General features: G+C 48.1%; 1 protein-coding gene across 9 annotated transcripts in view; it reads left to right on the plus strand.

Annotated features, from left to right (window-relative positions):
* The window catches only part of LOC119167714 (uncharacterized), a 537,665-nt gene that overhangs the window by 378,589 nt on the left and 138,591 nt on the right, over positions 1 to 20,485 (plus strand). For all 9 annotated transcript variants that reach the window (XM_075865823.1, XM_075865821.1, XM_075865822.1 and 6 more), the window contains one exon: positions 6,074 to 6,277. In XM_075865823.1, the coding sequence (XP_075721938.1) occupies positions 6,074 to 6,277 (204 nt within the window). The remainder of the gene's footprint in view (positions 1 to 6,073; positions 6,278 to 20,485) is intronic.

The following is a 20,485-nucleotide window of genomic DNA, read 5'->3' on the forward strand; positions in this document are numbered from 1 at the left end:
CTATTCGGCAGCTTTTCTAAAACATAAACAATCTACAGAAAAACAAAAGCTTCCTATTACAGGTTATCACGACAGATCATACAACTCCCCCTTAACCCTGCAGGAAATTAACAGAGTGCTTTCTCAAGGTAAAAAAACAGCACCTGGCCCAGACAAAATACATTACCAAATGCTCGCCCATTTGTCCCAGGAAGCGATGAAGGCATTGCTGCACTTCTTTAACGCTGTTTGGATCACTGGCAGAATGCCAACAGAGTGGAAAAAAGCCATTATAATTTCATTTCTCAAAGCCGGAAAAAACCCTACATTACCAACAAGCTAAAGGCCCATAGCACTTACAAGTTGTATGGCGAAATCCTTCGAAAGCGTTATTAATATTAGGCTAACATACATCCTAGAAACCGCTAACTTGATAGATGTTCACCAATGTGGTTAGAAGAAAGGATGTTCCACCACCGATCACCTCGTTCGCCTCGAACATACAGTACGAGAAGCTTTCCTGTACAAGCAGCACTGCTTAGCAGTATTTTTCGATCTTGAAAAGGCATATGACACAACGTGGAAGTACGGTATTTTACGAGACCTGGCAGATCTTGGAATTCGCGGAAGGATGCTCAACTGCTTGTCCGACTTTCTATCGAACCGAACTTTTCAGGTTCGTTTGGGTACCACACTTTCAGAAACTTTTACTCAAGAGAACGGTGTGCCTCAGGGCTGTGTCTTAAGCACAACTCTCTTTGTCGTCGTGGTCTAGTGGCTACGGTACTCGGCTGCTGACCCGCAGGGCGCGGGTTCGAATCCCGGCTGCGGCGGCTGCATTTCCGATGGAGGCGGAAATGTTGTAGGCCCGTGTGCTCAGATTTGGGTGCACGCTAAAGAACCCCAGGTGGTCTAAATTTCCGGAGCCCTCCACTACGGCGTCTCTCATAATCATATAGTGGTTTTGGGACGTTAAACCCCACATATCAATCAATCTCTTTGTCCTCAAAATGAACTCTGTGAACCAGGTCATACCATCTACTCTTATGCACTCACTATATGTGGATGGTCTCTAAATAGCGTGCCGGTCATCTAACATGGCGACGTGCGAGCGACAGATTCAAATTGCACTAAACAAGCTAACACAATGGGCTAACAAAAATGGCTTCCGGTTTTCTGAGGAAAAGACGGTTGCTGTAGCGTTCTCCCTGAAACAAGGCTTACAACCAGACCCCGTACTGAAAATAAACGAAACAGTATTGCCAATAAAACAAGAACAGAAGTTTCTGGGGGTCGTATTTTATAAGAAGCTCAATTTTCTTGCACACATTAATAATCTCAAGGTGAAATCCAACAGCGCCCTCAATGTCCTCAAAGTCTTGTTCCGAAAGCACTGGGGTTCCGACCGAAGTGCCTCGTGCTCATCTACCGCTCTTTAGTACGCAGCAAATTAGACTACGGTAGTATAATCTACGGTTCAGCAAGAAACTCGTACCTTAGGCGCCTAGACCCTGTCCATAACAAAGGGTTACGCCTCACAACAGGTGCCTATCGAACCTCACCTATTTCGAGCTTATACGCCGAAAGTAACGAACCATCCTTGGAATATAGGAGAACGAAACTAATGCTCACGTTTGTCCTTAGAGTTCGTTCTTCACCAGATCATATATGCCACAGTATTGTCACACGCTGTTACCTACGACAACACTATGCCAATAAACCAAACGTAATTAAGCCACTAATACTAAGATTTGAAGAAAAATTTCATGCCCTGAATATTCATAACGAAGCACTCTCCATTGCTAGAAGGCCACCCAGTTTGGCCCCATGGAGTGATTTCTCCAAATTCTTGGATTTTTCACTCACACATATAAAAAAACAAAACACCCCACATGAACATATACTACAAGAATTCTTTACATTATAACAAACGTACAACACTTACGAAGAATTTTATACTGATGGTTCGAAAACATCTGCTTATGTCGGAAGCAGCGTGGTAGGAGCAACACACGAGCAAATAACTAGACTACCGCAGTTCGTATCCATCTACACCGCTGAGTGCTATGCGTTATGGATGGCAGTACGATACATTATAAGCTCAAAACATAAAAAAGCCGTAATATTTACAGACTCGTTAAGCGCGCTGAAAAGTCTCAATTATAAATCTCAGTATGAGCCATTCATAGGCGATATTTTAAACATGCTATCCCACACACCTGATGACCACACCATACGCCTCTGTTGGGTCCCGAGTCATGTCGGGATCCCAGGCAATGAAAGGGCAGACCAACTAGCTGCAACAGCAAAAGAGATGCGCGAGTCAAAAACCAACATACCTGCCAGAGATGGGATTCAAGCTGTTCGCCGGGCCACCACCTTTCACTGGCAGCAGGAATGGAAATTACAACAAAACAACAAACTTCCCCTAATTAAACCTGTTTTTGGTGAATGGAAGACCTGTCTTCATCAAGCGCGTTTTATCGAAGTAGTTATATGTCGACTACGAATAGGTCACACGCACATCACACATAATTACCTATTGGCAGGCGAAGAAGCCCCAACATGCGATAAGTGTCAGGAGCAACTAACTGTAATGCACATTTTAATAGCTTGCCCACATATGGAAACATTAAGAGAAAAACATTTCCGTATGTTTTACAGGTTAAATATTCCCTTTCATCCAATGCCACTCTTGGGCGATGACGCACTATGGACACAATTTTGTTGTACAGACCTGACGCTTCAGAATCCGCAATTTTATCCCAAGCCGCTACATACACCGAAGAATACCGCCAACTTGCATGGTCCTTTACAACACAAGACCAAAGGTGCCAGAAGCACCACCACGATGCATCCACTAATACTGCTTCCTACGATCAGGATTCACTTGTCTGGCTGCGTGTCCCTTCTGCTACACCTGGCCTTTCCATTTAGTTGGCCCAAGTATCACGGCCCATGTCGTGTACTACAAAAAATATCACCAGTAAACTACCTCATCGAGCCCATGGAACCCTTTTCGGACCATCGTCGTCGTGGCCAGGAAATCGTCCGTGTGTTCAGATTGAAGCAGTGCTACAACCCTCCTATGTTTACTTTTCTATAGGTTGTCAGGATGGCTTCTTATTTTGCAGGGAATAATTGTAATGCATGTGAATGACGGACCCTCTGCTTTTATGGGAGACAACGACAATGATCGGTGGCTGCAGTTCCAGCTCGCGCACGCGCTTACAAGAAGCCTGTTTTGTCCAATAAAAAGCATTTTGCTGAGTGACGTCTGAATCTTTCTTCACGTGCAACACCCTATTTTAACAGTAATATTTGTTCAAATATTCAAAGCAATCAAATATTCGCACAAGTTTACTTCGATAATCTCACCTGCTCCAGCTGTTTTTCAATGCGAGATGAAGAACATGTAGCATTCTATTTTGACAACATTCTCATGGCTGGTGCATGGTCACAACTTCTGTGCAGACAAACTTTAATTTGGTCTCGTCTATATTGAATATATCATCAGTAACGAAGGCTCGAACATGGACAAACAGTCTGCCATTCTGCACACAAGATGTGAAGATGATGGTAGTGATATTTGAGCCTGTAGCGTCAAGATCAGAGAAAATGAGCTGACTTCAAAAATTAATTGTAAGTTTCAGGTCATGTGCCGCACCATAATATTTGGCACGTATGTTCTCGGAATCCTCAACTACCGATTGGCAGAGCTTTCTGTCCATGCTCATTAAGTGTTGCAGGGCTGCTTTAAATGACAGCACAAATTTTTTTGTAGCCTTTTTACTATGATTTGTGCAGGGTCGCAACAGGTGCGCCGATTGCGCCAGTTTGATACGATTCATGATTGTTGCGCCAAACCCAGGAATCTATGATTACTATGATTTGTGCAGAGGTGCAACACTGCACTAAAATGCCTAGCCAGCCTCAAAATTTTGTTCAGGTTCGCCAATTTCGGCAAGAAATGCAGGCCACGTCGGCTATCTGCAGCTTGCCCTATCAGTAAAAGCATGCAGACCCGAACTATAGCACCTAAAATACACTTAAAATATTCCAGGCATCCGCCCTATGGTCACCAGACGTGATCGACCAGATAATGTAACAATGCTGCATGCCCATTGGTCCGGATTTTGCAGCAGATACCTATGGGCGGGACGACGTAACTTCAAGACGAAAATGCGTTGCGGTAGCCACCAATGCTTTGCAGGAAGTATAAGTTTCCTAGCCTGAAAATCGGCTATGGCTTGTTAAGAACTAAAGCTAGAAGCATATGCCGCGTTTTCTTTTCGGGAAAAAGCTCGACGTGCTGCGAACGCCGGCACTGCCAGCGCCTACATTTATTGCCTTAGCAGTGGCACATAAAACATTTATTTTTGTCTTGAAATTGCATCGTCCCTGCCACAGTCTTCGTGATAGATATTCGATATCGTCGCTGGGCCAACAGGCGGGCGCCATTGTTACTTAGCCTGGTCGAACGTGCCTTGCAAGGGAGCCGAAGCAGCATCGAGCCCCACGGTGAAAAGGGGAGGGGGGAGTGGGGTGGAAAAAAATTTCTTGGCTTTGGTTCTAATGCTGCTTGAGCCACCTTTGCTGCAGTATACTGGTGCCCTGTGTGAAGGCGCATTGAGATTTAGAAGGGGCTGTTAGCGCTAGTGGGACACTGCACATTTTTTTCAGTTACTCATGCGTTTGTACGCCGCACATTCCTAGCAGCAGTATAATCACCGATGTCTAAATAAGCTACTGGCAATCATTTGAAGCAGCGTATGACATTTATGCTTCCCTAAAAAAGAAACAAAATTGTGCGCCCATCTTTCCTCCCCCCCACTTCTCTGTTTTGCGAATCTCTCAGATTTCAAGGCAAGGTTGCGAGCTTAGTATATTGATATTTAAATTCATGGTGTCTGTCAAATATTTGACCAGTGCCACAAATGTGGACTTTATTATTGTTTGCTTAGCGGGAAGGTTCAAAGTACAACTTTCACTGAAATAGCAGTGCTCGTGTTCACACTGCGTGATGGAGGTGATGTTAAATTGTGTATATATATATATTTTGTAGAGAAGCCTCTGAACACTGAAATGGGTCGAACTCTCAAGTGTTTTCTAGTGCGTCTACCCAAAAAAGACGCCGCTCGCGCTGAGAGTTCGTGCTTGGCCGTTACTGTCCCCATTGTGTATGTTCACTTTGTGCCGGCTAATAAACGCCCTAACAATATATATATATATATATATATATATATATATATTATTTTTTCTTTATGTAAGCCTTCTATTTTATACTGCTCCAAATACTGCTGGACCTGGTAGTCGAGGCTTCTGAGAACATGCGAGCCAATTATTGTAGCTCAGCATGCTATGCGTAGTTCACAATAAATTCTCAATGTCACCTAAAAATTAATTGCTTTTGTTTCTTTCAACAAATGATGCTACAAGCTCAAGAATCGTTCATCACAGCCATTATATAAGCCATTGGCTCATTTGAGCATGGCACATTCTGTCAATACAGGGGCCGTTGCGGGAGGCATGACTTGTCCAGGCGTGCACATGCAATTGCATTGAAAAGCTGTGTATTCGGGGGGAAAAAAAGAGGGATAGATCAAATGTGCTCAAGGTCGCAAGGTGGCCATTTTGGATTTTCTTTCCCCATGCCTCCCTGCCTGCTGAGCTGTCAGCGTTTTCGTCAAGGCAAGAGAAAAGAGAATGCAATTATAGCGTGTGACAAATCTTTGTAACTCCGCACGTACTGGACGAATTCAAAAGTTTGCAAAAAAAAAAAAAAAAGTGAGCCTATAAGCTCCTTTAGTGAATCCATTTCATAGCTACTTGAAAGGTGTTGCAGGCCCCCTTTAAAATTGTGCTGCGTGACATTTGGGACAACCTGTATATGCCCATGGAAGGAATAAGCACATTATGTAGTCGGTCAGCATGGTGCTCTCGTGCCTAGTCTTTTTAGCCCTGTTTTTCCACTCGTAATCTTGAACCAGCCAGCCCAAGGTCTAATAAGTAGTCTCTATCTCTGTAAATGGAAATGTCATTGTGGTATAGCCAGTTGACCAAGCGTAGTCCCAGATAGCAATTTTTGCCACAGGAGCTTGCCGAGGTGAAGGCTCAGCTCGCGGAGGCCCGCCGTGCAGCGGTGGAGGTGGACAACGAATCGGCAGCTACTCACAGCTCGTTGGCACAAAAACACTTGTCTACAAACTCGCCATCCAAGGCAGTGCCTGATGACGCTGTATCTCCGGCCACCAATGGTCCCTCATCAATACCTGCTGAAAAGGAGAAGGATGACAAGGTGAGGGTTTTCAAGGATCGTAGCTTAACTGCTGCTTTATCAAGGAGCACAGCAGAAGTGACAAACAAGTGTAAACCTTCTGTGATTGTTAGACAAACAAGTGTAAACCTTCTGTGATTGTTAGAACTGAAAGCCAGAGCAAGTTTTTCAGCCTGCTCTGGCATCATTTGTGAAGCAGTGTAGCATTTATATGCAGTCGATCTCGGATATGTCGAACTAAAAGCGGATTGCAAAATAGTTTGATAAATCAATAGTTTGATCGATAAAATATGTGAATTTAAGGCCAATATAAAGTATTTCAGGCCTCAGAAATCGTTACAAGTGCTAACATAACGATTCTCTCGTAGTAAAATGAAGAACAAGGTGTGAAATGCAAGTTACCGCACTTTATCTTGAATGAAAACAGTCTGTAAAGTTGTCTTTACGCGTCGTCAAGTTGCAGTATATCATTGAAGCTTTTCAAATAAGTGAGTTCAGCTCCTGCGGCCGCCACAGCTTTGATTAACGCAGATCACCGATGCAAGCTTTGTAGCACGACTAAAGATTGGTTGGCGGCGGCAGCGAGAGTGTTGGCATATTACTACAGTGAAATCACGATAAAACATACTTTTGGGGACAGCAGATAATTGTTCGTTATTCTGAAAGGTCGTTTTAACGAAAGTCCAAAAATTCACCATAAAAATAACATTTCAGTAACGCAAACGTGTTACCTCTGCAACGGTACGTCCTTTAAGTTATTTCTCACAACAATGCACATGTGAACATAAGATAAGGCACGTTCATTTGAAATAGTCTGGGATAGTTTTTTGACGGGTGGAGCACAAACTCTGCATCACGAACGATACTAGACTTTTCGCTCATTTATGCACTGCTTCGGTTGCTGTTTTCTACAAATATGCGGAGTTTTTTCAAGTATTTCAATGCATCTGTGACTGAAACAGACTCGTCGAGATCTTCAGGTGCTGCCGTGACATCATCGGCCATGTCGTCGCTGCAATCGTCATCCCGAGTCTCTGTGCCCTGGATGCTCTGCAGGATGTCATTAGTCATAAGCTCCGCTGACGTCCACATCGCCTCATTATACTTGACATAGTCGTCAAATGTGGATGAAAGATCGACGGCTAGCTGCTTGGCCACCTCGTTCCAGAGCTCACAGGAGCTTCTCTCCGCTGCCGGTTCATCACTTTGTTGTTGGCCATTTGTTGTCATGAGGCCGGTTTTCCTACAGCAGTTTTGAATAGTACAGTCGCCGAGCGTTTATGCGGATGCCGAAAATTCGGACATGCCCGTTTATTCGGACATCTTCATGGCACCGCCACACTCCCCATTGATCCTAATGTAAACTCGCGACCGAAAATTCGGACGCACCACTGTGTGCCATTTGGTGATTCGGATTAACTGGCCGGATGCGTCGCCGTACGCCATTACAGGCTGAAAGGGACGTTAACAATACGTTTGCTAGGTTGCCAGCACTGATATGCTGCACTAGCTATGTATGGATGTCTGGCCAGTGTCAAAATGCACGCAGAAATCGCCATTGCCGATCTCAAAGGCTATGTATGGCGACGCTTTTTTTAGCCAGTCGAGCGGCCAAGCCAAGCCACCTACAGAGTCTGTTCACTGTGGCGTTTGTCAGCAGTGTCAGTCAGCTGTTTTTGCGGCTAGGCCTGATTCGTCTTGTTGTCTGTGTTCTCGCTCTCTTGCGTGTTTCGTGGCGTGCTGAAATGGCTACAATGCCACCCATTGCTGCGCCGTCGGGAGTGAAGAAACGGGCCAACGTGGGAGCTATAAGACGCTCACGATGACGAAGAAAGCGGATATAATTCGCCAGGTAGAAGGCGGCCTGCCTCAGTCTGAAGTCTGAATTTTCTATTTCCAAGCAAACGGTCTCTGAAGCGTGCGTGTGTGCACACATGACAGTTTTTTCTGGCAATAGGGCCTGTAAAAGTGCTTTTTTTTTTCGAGTGAATCCGTTTTTTCGGACTCCCAATTATTCGGACGTTTTGGCGGTTCCCGTCGAGTCCGAATATACGGTCGGCGACTGTAGTGGATGGAAAGCTCCACCCTGTTCCACCATGCTTCCATCCACCACCATGCTTCGGTGGTGGATGGAAGCTTCGTAAGCATTTCCGCAGCCTCTCGTGCGTTGATGGCTGTCAGGCGCTGTAGGCAGAGTTTTATGAGCACCCGTTGAACAAGACGATTCCGGAAGTGCGACTTCACGCTCCTTATTATGCCTTGCTCAGGTACCTAAAGTATTGACGTGCAGTTTAGCAGCTGGAACTCAAGACGCACATCCGTAAGCCGAATGTTCACAATGAGCGCCAAGCAATTGTCAACGATCATGAGAATGTGCCTCCCCTACTTGCTCATCTTTTCGCCTACCGTTAGCAGCCACTCGGTAAACAGCTCGCAGGTCATCCAGGCACGCTGATTTGCCCGACACTGGCACGGCAGCGACGCTACGTTTTTCAGCTGAGTTCGAAAACCTCCCGATCACTAGAGTCTTCAGCTTTTCAGTGCAATCTGTATCAGCAATACAGCGTGGTGACTCAAAGCTTCGACTTCTTGCCACCTTTGCACTACTCTCCTTTAAAATGAATTGTCTTATCCAGGAGCAGCTGATAAAAGCAGGCCGTCTCATCTGCATTGAAAATATCAGCTGTTGATAGGACTTCACCATTTTGTAGAAACTTCCCTCTCTCCACGTGGCTGCTGCTGATTCATTGGCTGCATTTCCGTCGCCACACAGTCTGCCAGGTTACATCGTTTCGTTTACGAAAACGGTGGAGCCAGCCAGAAGACACACTGAAGCCGGTGACTTCAAGAATAGTAGGGAACTGCCGCACCTTTTCTTGCCCGTTGGGCCTGACACGGGCACATTCTGTGCTCTCACGCTTTTAAACCAAGTGAGCACAGTTGCGTCAATATTCTGGAAGTCCCCGAGCCCCAGTCGCTTCCTTGATGCGGCAAGCTGAGATTCTTGCTGGTGCTTGAAGATATTCTCTTTGTCTTTTAGAATTGTGGCGATTGTCGACCGTGCCACTCCACGTTCTTTAGCCACGACGGCTTGGTTATTTACGCCTTCTGTTTCTCGAAGAACTTCTACTTCGTCGCTCACTGAAAACTCCTTCCGCTTTTTTACCGTAGGAGGGGTTGTTGAGTTCATGGCAACGCGAACGCCGGCACACACTTCTAACACAAAATACGCAGAGAAAACCAAGATAAAGAAGCCTGAAACGAGTGACAGCACGTTAACAACTGATAAAGCATGCAAGAAAAATGCGATGCGTCGTCGTCGCCTCCACATCAGAAAAAACTTTTTTTCTTCTCCCGCACCGTGTCAGGTTTTCCTAGCCTATGTCCCCACTCCACCTACAAAACCTGATACGTCGTCACCTCCACAAAGGAGGAAAAAAAAAAAGAAAGTCCTCTGCGTTTTTCTCTTCCTGCGTCATCTCGGGTTTTTGCAAGAAGGCATCCGCTCGCACTGCGTAGTCTGCTAGCTTACAGCTCCGACCGCGATGACCCATACAGCGAATAAAATCTGAGAATTTTTGCATTTTGGGATATAAGTTCGTAGTACTGAGGTGTTATTAAGATGACACAGGAATATAAATAATGATTGTTATTCTGAAATATTTGTTATTCCGAAGTTCGTACAAGTGAAATATTTTTACATTGAAACTATAAGCAGTTGGCACGGGATCTTTTATTTTGTTTATCTGAAATGTTTGTTAATGTGGTGTTCTTTGTAACGAGGCTTTACTGTAATCGCACGGGTACACTTCCATAGCACCTGCAATGGCAGCCATGATTTTAGCATTGATGCATTCCGAAACAGTCGTCATCAGCACCGGTGAAGACACTCACTGTCCCAGATGCTGCTTGCAAATGCTGATCAGTCGCAGAACTCATTAAAGCACCGTGCATCACTTTCAGTGGTCATGACCCACGCCAAGTCGTCACCTGGCCCGCCTGGCTCACATGTTCTCACAGCTGACATGTTGACTATATTGATTTGACTTGTGGCTTTGCATCTGGTAGCCACTGCTTTCAGCTGCTTTAATGCAAAAAGCTAGAAGAAGCAAAGCCTTCGAGACATGGGTTTTAAAACCAAGAATGCTAAAATATGTCAATAGGATTTCGAAGGCCATGCTTTTCAGGCTCATATGTCATTTTGCGCTAGCAAAGGAGGAAAGAAATGGAAACATTGCGGTGAGATAACCGACTCACTTTGCATTCTCATTTTGGTGTCCTTGGCACGTTTTTTTTTAACACTATGCTCGTGCATTAACCCCTGCAGATTATGGATTAAACATACCGATGCACCCGTAAGTGCCGCGCAAAAACCTGATCAGCGCGATGAAATAATGTGGTCTTTTCATCACCTGGCCGGGAAAAGAGATTGGAACTTGTGAGAACGCTGCCGAAAAATTGATCAATTTTCGCTCTTTCTGGGCTTCAGCGCGGTGCAGCGTTCGATACAGCAAATGTTCGTCTGTGCGTTCGATGCAGCATATGTCCTTCTGTGCGAGAGTTTCATATATAGGTGCACCAGTCCTATACTTTTGCACGGGAAATGCAAGGGGATTTTTTAACTGTTCGATAGAGCCAATAATTCTATATACCCGAGTTTTATGTATAGTCGAGCCCACATATAATGGCCCCACTTAAAATTAGCTTTTGCTTGGAATGAACAATATCCGCATGACCGTGAAAATATACATTTTTTCAATGGCACAAAATTGCTCTCACAATGAACGTCTTCGAGCGCCACCGATCCGCTACAGTGAACAGAGTCGGCACTCTGCCGACTTCCGGGGAAACCACTTTCGACCAAGGATGAGGCATCTGCGAGGTGCCCATAGATTCTTATTGTTAAAGGTCGACCCTGCCTCTGCGCCCCTTTAGTTGCCGCTCTCTCCGACCGCTTTTTGTTACACACCCTTCCGTCCTTGGTCCCCCCGCTATTCTGAGCAGCCCGCATCGCCAGATGCGGCCCGTGTTTTCACACTGCCACCCATCTTTCGAAGACCGGGCAGCCATCTCCCCTGTTTTTGAACGCTGGTACTGTCGTTGACGTCGCCGGCCTGGAATGACCAGACCAGAACATCGTCTGTATCCGATTGTCTGAGTCTTGTTTTACCATATCGTTCTAGTGCACGCACGTACGCTACCCCACCCACTCTGATGATAATACGCGATTCTCGGCTCAGCATGCCCTCCGCACGCGTGTGAAAGCGTAAGATTAGCTGTTAAATTGTGCGAAACGAATCGCAAAATATCGAAGTAGGTGAGGCCACGCCAACCCGCCAGTGCAAAAAAACAATTTTTTGAACACTGCCATGCACGCCGATCCAGGCGGCCATGCTTAGACCTCTGCGCGCGCAGGCTATCTTTCAATTTTTTTCCGCGTGCGAGTTGCGTGTTTTGCGGATCTTTCAAGCAAGCTGCTCGGCCTGCCTCTTTCCCGCGTGTTTTGGTTTTCAAGGTCGCCATCCCACCGTGTCCTCCCCTCTCTTTGCTCTTTCGCGACTCCTTGCCTTTCTCTCGCAAATGGCTCTCCTCTTTTGACACAACTCCTTCGCCCATCTCCACTGCTCCGTGACGCCAGCCACTCTGACTCAAATTCAGAAGTTTTGTTTTCTGACTAGAAACGGAGCCAGAGCTATACCACGTGTTTTGGCATGTGTGTTCCGTGTGTGTGTTTTGCTCGCTCTCGATGTGCGTGTGTGGTCAGGATGACGAACGGGAGGCCTTGCATGTTTTTTCCTGTTGCTCAACAAAATGTCGAAAATGTGACCGCTTGGCTTGGGCGTAATCCGTGCGTTAGGTGCCGCGTTGCGTAGCACTTGGTCATAGCTGTTGACTACCTAGCAGCCAACTTGCCGCTTTGGGCGTCCCGGTATTCAGCTGTGGAGGTGGTGAATATTTCGTGTGCCGCGGTGATGGCTACATGCGCGCGAAACTGTTTTCGCGATGCCAACTTCATCAACAACGGGCCCGCTGACAAGCCTGAAGCTTCCGAACAGAACCTACATTTCGGGGGGTTTGTGGCAGCGAGTTCTCGACTACGACCCGGAAGAGCGAGTGGGATATCTGTTGCGATGGTTTAATTGCGGCCAATGATGATGCCGACACCACGGAACCGTACACAGATTAGGGCATTGTAAATTAGGTACACGGCAGGAGCGATTTGGAGGAATTGGATTGCGAGAACGACAATACTTTGAAGCCAGTGCCTCATGCAGCTTATGCCACGGGCCTCGGCGAAGAGCACGCTGCCGTTTGAAATAAACGCAAGATTGCCCTTATCGCTTCTGCTCTTCGAAACATGTGCATCACGTGCTTTTTTGGGCAAATAGTTTTGTGTTTTCACGTGTTTTCACTCGCAACTTGTTTAAAAGCTGTGTTTCATCTACTACGAACTTCGGTATACAGCAAACGGATGCCGCGTCAGGCTCAGGTTCGTTGTAAGCGGGCTCGACTGTATTCGGTATCGACTGCATACGGTGGAACCCCGATAATACGACTTTCAGGGGACCACGCAAAACCGTTGTGCTATCGGGGCGTCGGAAAATCGAAAAACTAAAGGCTGGTGCACACCGGCGACTAGCAGCGGTCGCGCGACCATTCGCGACTGGCGACCAAAAAGCGACTGATGTTCACACCGACAGAGGCTGCATGCGAGCGACCGGAAGTCGCAAAACCGGAGAGTCACGTCCGGATCTCGTTATGAGCGAGAACTCCTGAGACCGGCGCAATCAGCTGATCGCCGCCAGCTGAGTCCGTTCTCGCACAGCGTTCCCAACAGCGTCAAGTTCGATTCAAGCGAAGAACAAGACAATTTCATGGTGCTGATGCACTGTGCCATGGTGTCAGCGCTGGCATCACAGATGCCTCCAAAGAAAAAAAAAGCCGGTAGTGGATGTGACCATCCTTTCGATCGCGGGAATTGACCGGCCATGCAAGCCGCCTGCCTTCAGAGCTGCGCTGACACGACGAGGAGTATTTCCGAGAGTCGTACGTATTCAGAAACCATCCTTAAATTTCCCTTGACTTGCCACAGCCTACAATGCAGCACAAATGCGTCTCGAACGTGGAGTCTTAAGTCGTTGCCAAGGCATGAAGTACAAACGCCTTCCAAACACGCTGCGTTGAATGCGCTGACAAGTCAAGTTCAAGACAAAAAAAAGTTTCCGAATACGGGGAAAAGACAGTGCACAATTTATTTTCTCTTTAATTTGACGGTGTTTAGCTTCTTGCGAATGCCACCACGTAAATTCGATAATTTGCTCGAGTTGCTGCGGCCCGCCATCTCCAAGCCAAGTATTCCGTGGTGGCCATGGTGCCACAGACCTAGAGGAACGCACTCGTTTGTATCTGGCGGCAGGAAGCCAGCGCAATGAAAAAAAAAATTGAGCATCGCTGATTGGTTAAGCAGCTTTGCGACTGCAGTCGCGCGACTGAAAAATCGGTCAAGAAGCGACTGGCCAACGCAGTCGCTTTGCGACCGTTTGCGACCGTTCGCGACTGGTTGCGACCAGTCGCAAATGGTCGCGCGACCGCTGCTAGTCGCCGGTGTGCACCAGCCTTAAGATTATTGGCAGTGACATTCAGCCTTGCCTAGAAAACTGGTTCACATTGCCTAAATAAGTGCACGCCACGACCTTGAGCTTCTGCAAGAAAGGTGGAATAAATTATACCTGCCAGTGGCTGCTAATGGCAGCACTACTTAGTTGAAAGAGGTGTGAGCAAATATTTATTTTCAACTCTAAAAAAATCAAAACCAATGCACATTCTTCTACCGATAAGAACCAAAATTGTGTTGCCAACTGCCTCCCGTGAAAATAGTCAGATGCAGTGTCATCACTGTCACATAATGGCAATGGACCACAAATTTGCGTAGAATAATGGTAGAATGTGTTGAATACTTTAGTGCCTAACTAGTGATGTCCTGCTGTTATTATGAACGTTGATGTCAAAGGAAAGTAATTTTGCTTGGTGAAAACTGCTGCATTGCGCCCTTTTGAGTGTGCAAGCCGGTGACTGCGAGTGCTACAAAGGCAGAAGATCAGCTGTATGCTTACTAGGAAAAATTTTTACGATTTGAAAACCTGAAAATATAAGCTTTTCGGCTGGTTGAAGCTACTCTGTGGGGATAGACCTTGACTAGGTAACGACCCTGGACACTTGTGCAAATAGTGAGTTTTAGGGGCTCTGGGAATTCGAAGGGAATAGTGATTTTGGTCGAATATTTCGAATCGAATTCAAATGGTACATATGACATATGAAGAAAATTGGGCATATTTATTATGACGTAACTAAACTAACCTGCACAATATTTAAAAAAAAATTGAAATATGGCCGCTAGGCAAATCCTATTCTTTTTTTCCCTCAAAGGAAGTCCAAAAAACTTTGAGTAGTAGCAGGATTTGTTTTCGGCAGGATGTGAGTCATTACCCTTATGATATTGTTACACTTGAAAAAGGACCAGTAGAGGTTAAAAAGGTCCGTTTATTAGGTCAAGAGGGGTAGCTCAGAAACAGCCGACTTATTAGAAATCCTCCTAATCTTCTTCCTCCTTTTTAACTCAGGTGACAAGTGCGTTCACAGTAGGATTCATTGTCTTCACCCTTGTGCGCAACATTTTTCTCCGCACAGACAAAAGCCACCAGCCACCGGACGAGTCATTCGAGTTGTCGAATCGACTTCTCGTCGTGAGGCAAGCTGTTACATAGGTGACCTCTGTAAGTCTGTTGATAGTTACAAAAGATTAGTCGTAAGTGGCCAAAAACTTTTGGCATAACCCTCGCTTGAGCATCGGAGTCCACAACCACACCAAATCACCATGGGGATTAGTCACAGGTCGGTGGCGAATGTCATAACGTGCTCTCGCTATGTCTTGTGATGCCAATGTGCGTAAGTGAGTTATGCGACATGCCTCTTCGGCGAGGCAGAGGGTATCGAGGACAGTGACGTTGTCGTGAACACAGAAAGGTAAGGTTGTGTCGATTGTGTGCTGGAGCCAACGTGCATATAGCAAAAAGGGCTATGACCTGTAGTGTCATGCTTCGCTGTGTTAAACGCGAACATAATGAACGGGAGTACCTCATACCATTTCTTGCGGTCAGATGAGACATACACAGATTGCTTGTTGATAAACGTGCAATAGGTACGCTCTGTCAGCCCATTCGTTTGAGGGTGGTATGGTGTCGAGTGGCGCAGGCGTGACTCACACAAACGACATCCACGACATCCGCTGTGAATTGTCGTCCACGATCGCTGATAATCAGGCGAGGTGGGCCAAGTAGAAGAGTGATCTGTTGTGCTAAGTGTGAAATCTGTTGGGCTAAGTGGCATACGAGAAAGACAGTCTGCATCGGCATGTTGACGACCACTCTTATAAGTGGCGGTAAAGCTGCATTCTTGCAGCCGGAGTGCCCAGCGCGCAAGGCGGCCGCATGGGCCACGAAGGTTGACAAGCCAAGACGAGTGGTGGTCGGTGACGATTGTAAATGGGCATCCGTAAAGGTAAGACCGAAACCGCTGAATGGCAAATATTACCGCCAGAGATTGTTGTTCCGTTACAGTGTAAGCTCTGGCCTGCTTAGGGAGTGACTTGCGTATGCCATGATGTGTTCGCGACCACTGTAACGTTGTACTAGGATGGCTTTGATACCTATTGTCACGATCTGTCCCGAAGACTGTAGACGAGGGGGAGGGCCGAGACGCCGTTCTCTGACAAGGAGGACACCACACGCATGGTGGAGTAACAGCTACTGACTGCTGAGCAGCGCTCGTCGGGGTTTATTTTCCAAACACGACCAAGCTTGCCTGCCGAACTTGGCTAGGTAATGAAAATAGGCTAGGCAGGGCGCTACACGCTCGTTACACTCCTCAACCCCAGTTATTGCACACACACAAAAAAAAAAACTTACAAGTCCCAGCCAGTTGATCGTTGCTTTAGGTAGGCAAAAAGCAGTCTGGTGCCCTTCGTTGTCAGTTGCTCCGCCTGGGTACAGGTGTTGAGAGACTAGGTGCAGTAGCACCAGGTGCTGCCTGAGCCGCTCTCGGTTCCTCCCGAGAATCTGCCGTGGTTGGCAGGGATGGCACTGAACTTGCAGGGGGCCCAACTAGTGGCGCACAACTAGAGGCGCCTGTTCCTTGTTCCTTGCGAAATGGTTGTCTCACTGGCCTCAACTGGTGCTGCCGCGGATGCAAGCCCTGTCGCACGGTTAGCCCTCACATGGTCAGCATGTTGGTGCCCCGTGGTTCTATCCTGCATTCGTATGAGCAGGGAGGAGGAGCTTGCAGGTGATACCACTTGTCCAGCAGACCAAGGTGGGCCAGAGCGGAAATTCCTGGCGAATACTAGCATTCCGGGCTCGGGCAATGCCCAGGACAGCACCCTTTGTCAGCAGCCAGCTTCTGTTTCAGTAGTTTGAGGAGCATCGTGAACTGGATGGGTGCAGAATGTCTAACGGTGTCTTCACCATCCGTCCCAGCAAAAGCTCGCAGGGGGCACAGCCCGTGACTTCATGAGGCTGGCCCGATACTGAAAGAGTATGCGGGCGACCTGCGCACGGAAATCACCCACCTGGCTCTTTTTAAGTTTGTCCTTAATCGTCTGCACTACCCGCCCTGCTGCACCGTTTGAAGCAGGGTGATACAGAGGAACCATCAATCCGTGGATTCCGTTCTTTGTCAGCCAGGCCAGATACTGTGCGCTGGCGAAAGCGGACCCATTATTGGAGACTATGATGTCCGGCAGCCCCTGAGCTGCAAAGATCTGCTCCAGTGCTGCAATGGTCGCACCTGCTGACGGAGTGGTGACAGGTATAACCTCCACCCACTTTGAGAATGCGTCAACCGCCACCATAAAGTAGTGACCTTTGAAGGGGCCCCCAAAATCCACGTGAAGGCTGGACCAGGTCCTCTGTGGGAATCGCCATGGGGTGATCTCCACAAGACGCGAAGCCCGCTGATGTTCCTGGCAGACTTGGCAGCTCAACACTATGTGAGCAATGTCTTGATCTAGTTCAGACCACCAAACGTGGGACCGGGCCATCATTTCTGTCTTTTCCACGCCAGGATGCCCCGCGTGCAGCAACTGCAGGACCCTGGACCGCAGACTTTGTGGGTCACTATCCTGGAACCTCAAAGTAGGGAGCCTTGCTCCAGGCTCAGCTCATCGGCCTTGTGGCTGTAGGGCTGTTTCACCAATTCCTACCCTCGGGATACTGCCTTTACCACCTGGGACAGGGCCAGGTCCCAACTGGTCGCCTGCGACACAGCAGACCTAGAGATTATCTCGGGGTACGCATGCTCCAGATTGAGCACTTCAGCTGGCTATGGAACAGTAGCAGGCCCCACGTCTTTTCCTGGACAGTACGCCAACTGGTAGCTGTAGGCCGCCAGCTTCAAGGCCTATCGTACCACTCGAGGTAATGCCTGCACGGGGACTGCCTGATCTGGCCTTAGTATCCCCAGCAGTGCTTTGTGGTCCGTGACTGCCTCGAACTTTCGGCCCCGCAGGTACTGGTGGAAATGCTCGACGCCAAACGTGAGGGCGAGGCCTTTCTTATCTAGCTGGCTATAATGCTGCTCTGTTGTGTGAAGACGACGAGAAGCAAACGACACTGGGTGTTTTTGGTCATCCTTGTCATATCTGTGTGCTAGGACGACTCCTACACCGTATGGTGATGCGTCTACAGTAAGAACTTCAGGCTTGGCTGGATCGAAGTGCACCTGCACCGGTGCCTTGGTGATTAGCTGTTTACTGTGCTCAAAAACCATGTCCTGCTCCTTCTTCCATGCCCAATGCAGGCCATCTCAAAGCAGAGTATACAGTGGCTGCGGATGCGCAGACAGGTTGGGCAGGAAGGTCCTGTAAAAGTTGATGAGGCCAAGGAATCTTTGCAGTTTTTTTTTTTTTTTGTTTCGAGGCTTTGGTGCCTTCAGAACAGCTTCAATTTTACGGAGGGCCGTAGTCATGCCGGCCTGGGAGATGTGTCTTATGCATTCTACACTAGGAACCAGGAACATGCACTTTTACCCCTTGAGCTTTACCCCTTGAGCTTTTACCCCTTGACCAGCATCCTGAAGTCTGGCCAGAACGTTGTGCAGATTCTGCATGTGGTCTCCGTCGTCAATACCGATAACGAGTATATTGTCCAAGTCAACTGTGACGACCCTCACGCTCCTGAAGAGATTGTCCATCTCTCTCTGAAAAATGGCTGGTGCCGAAGCCACGCCGAATAGTTAACACGTATACTGGAAAAGCCCTATAGTTGTCGATATTGTGACATACGTCCGTGAGGCCTCTTGGAGCACCAACTGCTGGTGCACATTTTTGAGTTCAAGCTTCGTAAATTTCTCGACACCAGACAAAGCGGATCAGAAGTCTTCAATCCGAGGCTGGGGGTACTTTTCGATGGTAGCAGCGGGGTTGATCGTAACCTTGAAATCCCCACAGATTCTGACACTACCATCTCGCTTGGGAACTGGAACGATAGGATCGGCCTACTCCGCAGTTCTGACTGGTACCATGATGCCTTCTTGCTGTAACCGTTGCAGCTCCCGAGTGACCCCGTGCTTAAGTGCAAATGGCAGCGGGGGAGGCTTGAAAAACCGAAGCTGGACTCTCTCGGGTACATGGATGCCAGCAGTCATACTGGCGAATGTGCCTATCCTTGGCTTGAACAGTGACGGGAACTTCGTTAGGAGGCTTGCAATGTCTTGTACGCCATGTAGGGCTGCTTCCTGGCCCTTTGACAGCCCAATACCCAGTGCACAAATTCAATTCCTGCTGTGCAGCATCAGTGACAACCTCATGGTAAAATACAGAGAAAGGGTAGCTTCCCTGTTGCCAAAACGAACTCTGACCTGGGTCTGGCCTTGCACCTAAGAAAGCTCGCCTGAGTAACTTCGCAGCATGTCAGCCTGAAGCCTCGACTCCAGGGAAGGTCCTTTTAAAAAGTTTGCCAGCCATGACGGACACACTGGCCCCTGTTCTCAGTTCCATGGAAATGGGGCGCCCGCAAACTTCGACTGTTAGTACGTACAGTGGCACAGATAGCAGAACAAGGCCTGTGTGCCACATGTCGAAAATAGGCGGTTCATTGGTCACGACGTTTAGCCTGGCTGCGGAGGAACCCAAGCCTGCTGCAGCACTTCCCCGCCGCCACTTGCGGTGCCTACCCTGACCGCGGGCTGGTGTGGAACCTGGGCTTGATCCAGGCTGCTGCTCTGGTCCGCTCTTCTGCTTTTCCGTTCGGCATACTCGTGCAAGGTGCCCAGTTTTTCCGCACATGAAGCACTGCAAATATACGAACTAGCACTGTTAGGGGGAAGGGGCGTCACCACAGCGACTGCATTTACTGCCTCTTGCCACCATCTTGTTGACCGCAGCTTCCGTTGACACCGCACGTGCAATCTCGCCGGCCTCTTTTGTCGCCAAGCCCATCGCCAGCGCTGCTTTCACCACGTCGTCTAGCGAGGGGTCGGGAAGCTCCAGGAGACGCGTCTGCATGCCGAGGTTGTTTATGCCGTAGACGAAACGGTCCCATAGTAGCGAGTCCAGCTGGTTCCCGAATGCGCAAGTTTGCACCAAACCTCGCAGCGGAGCGACGAACTGCCTGAGGCTCTCCCCCTTCCTGCGGGCTCCGGTTGTTGAAGCGGAAACGCCCCATTAGCGTGAACGACGCCGGACTGAAGTGCAAGCGCAGTGTAGTGAGCAACTCACTGAGCGTCTTGGTATGCGGTGTAGCTGGTTTTAGGAGCTCAAGCAGGAGACTGAAAGACTTGGGTTCCGCAACTTGCCAGGAAAATGTCTCGCTGTTTCTCATCGGGCGTGTCGTTAACCCGAAAAAACATGCGAACTTGCTCCTTTATAGATTAGCCAGGCGGACCAGTCTCCCTCAACCGGCTCGAGCCTTCCATACAGTGGTATGGCGTCAGATGCGAGGGGCGTTGTTTTGCTCTTGATGGCGTGGGTCGACTTGTTGACTGAACTCGTTGCCAGTATCACAATCTGTCCCGAAGACCGTAGATGAGAGGGAGGGCCGAGGCGCCGTTCTCTGACAAGGACGAGACCACAGGCATGGTGGAGTAACAGCTACTGACTGCCGAGCAGCGCTCCTCAGTGTTTATTTTTCAAGCTCAACCAAGGTTGCCTGCTGAACTTGGCGAGGTAATGAAAAT

Source organism: Rhipicephalus microplus, chromosome 6 (genome assembly GCF_043290135.1).
Source record: "Rhipicephalus microplus isolate Deutch F79 chromosome 6, USDA_Rmic, whole genome shotgun sequence".
NCBI classification, from domain to species: Eukaryota; Metazoa; Arthropoda; class Arachnida; order Ixodida; family Ixodidae; genus Rhipicephalus; species Rhipicephalus microplus.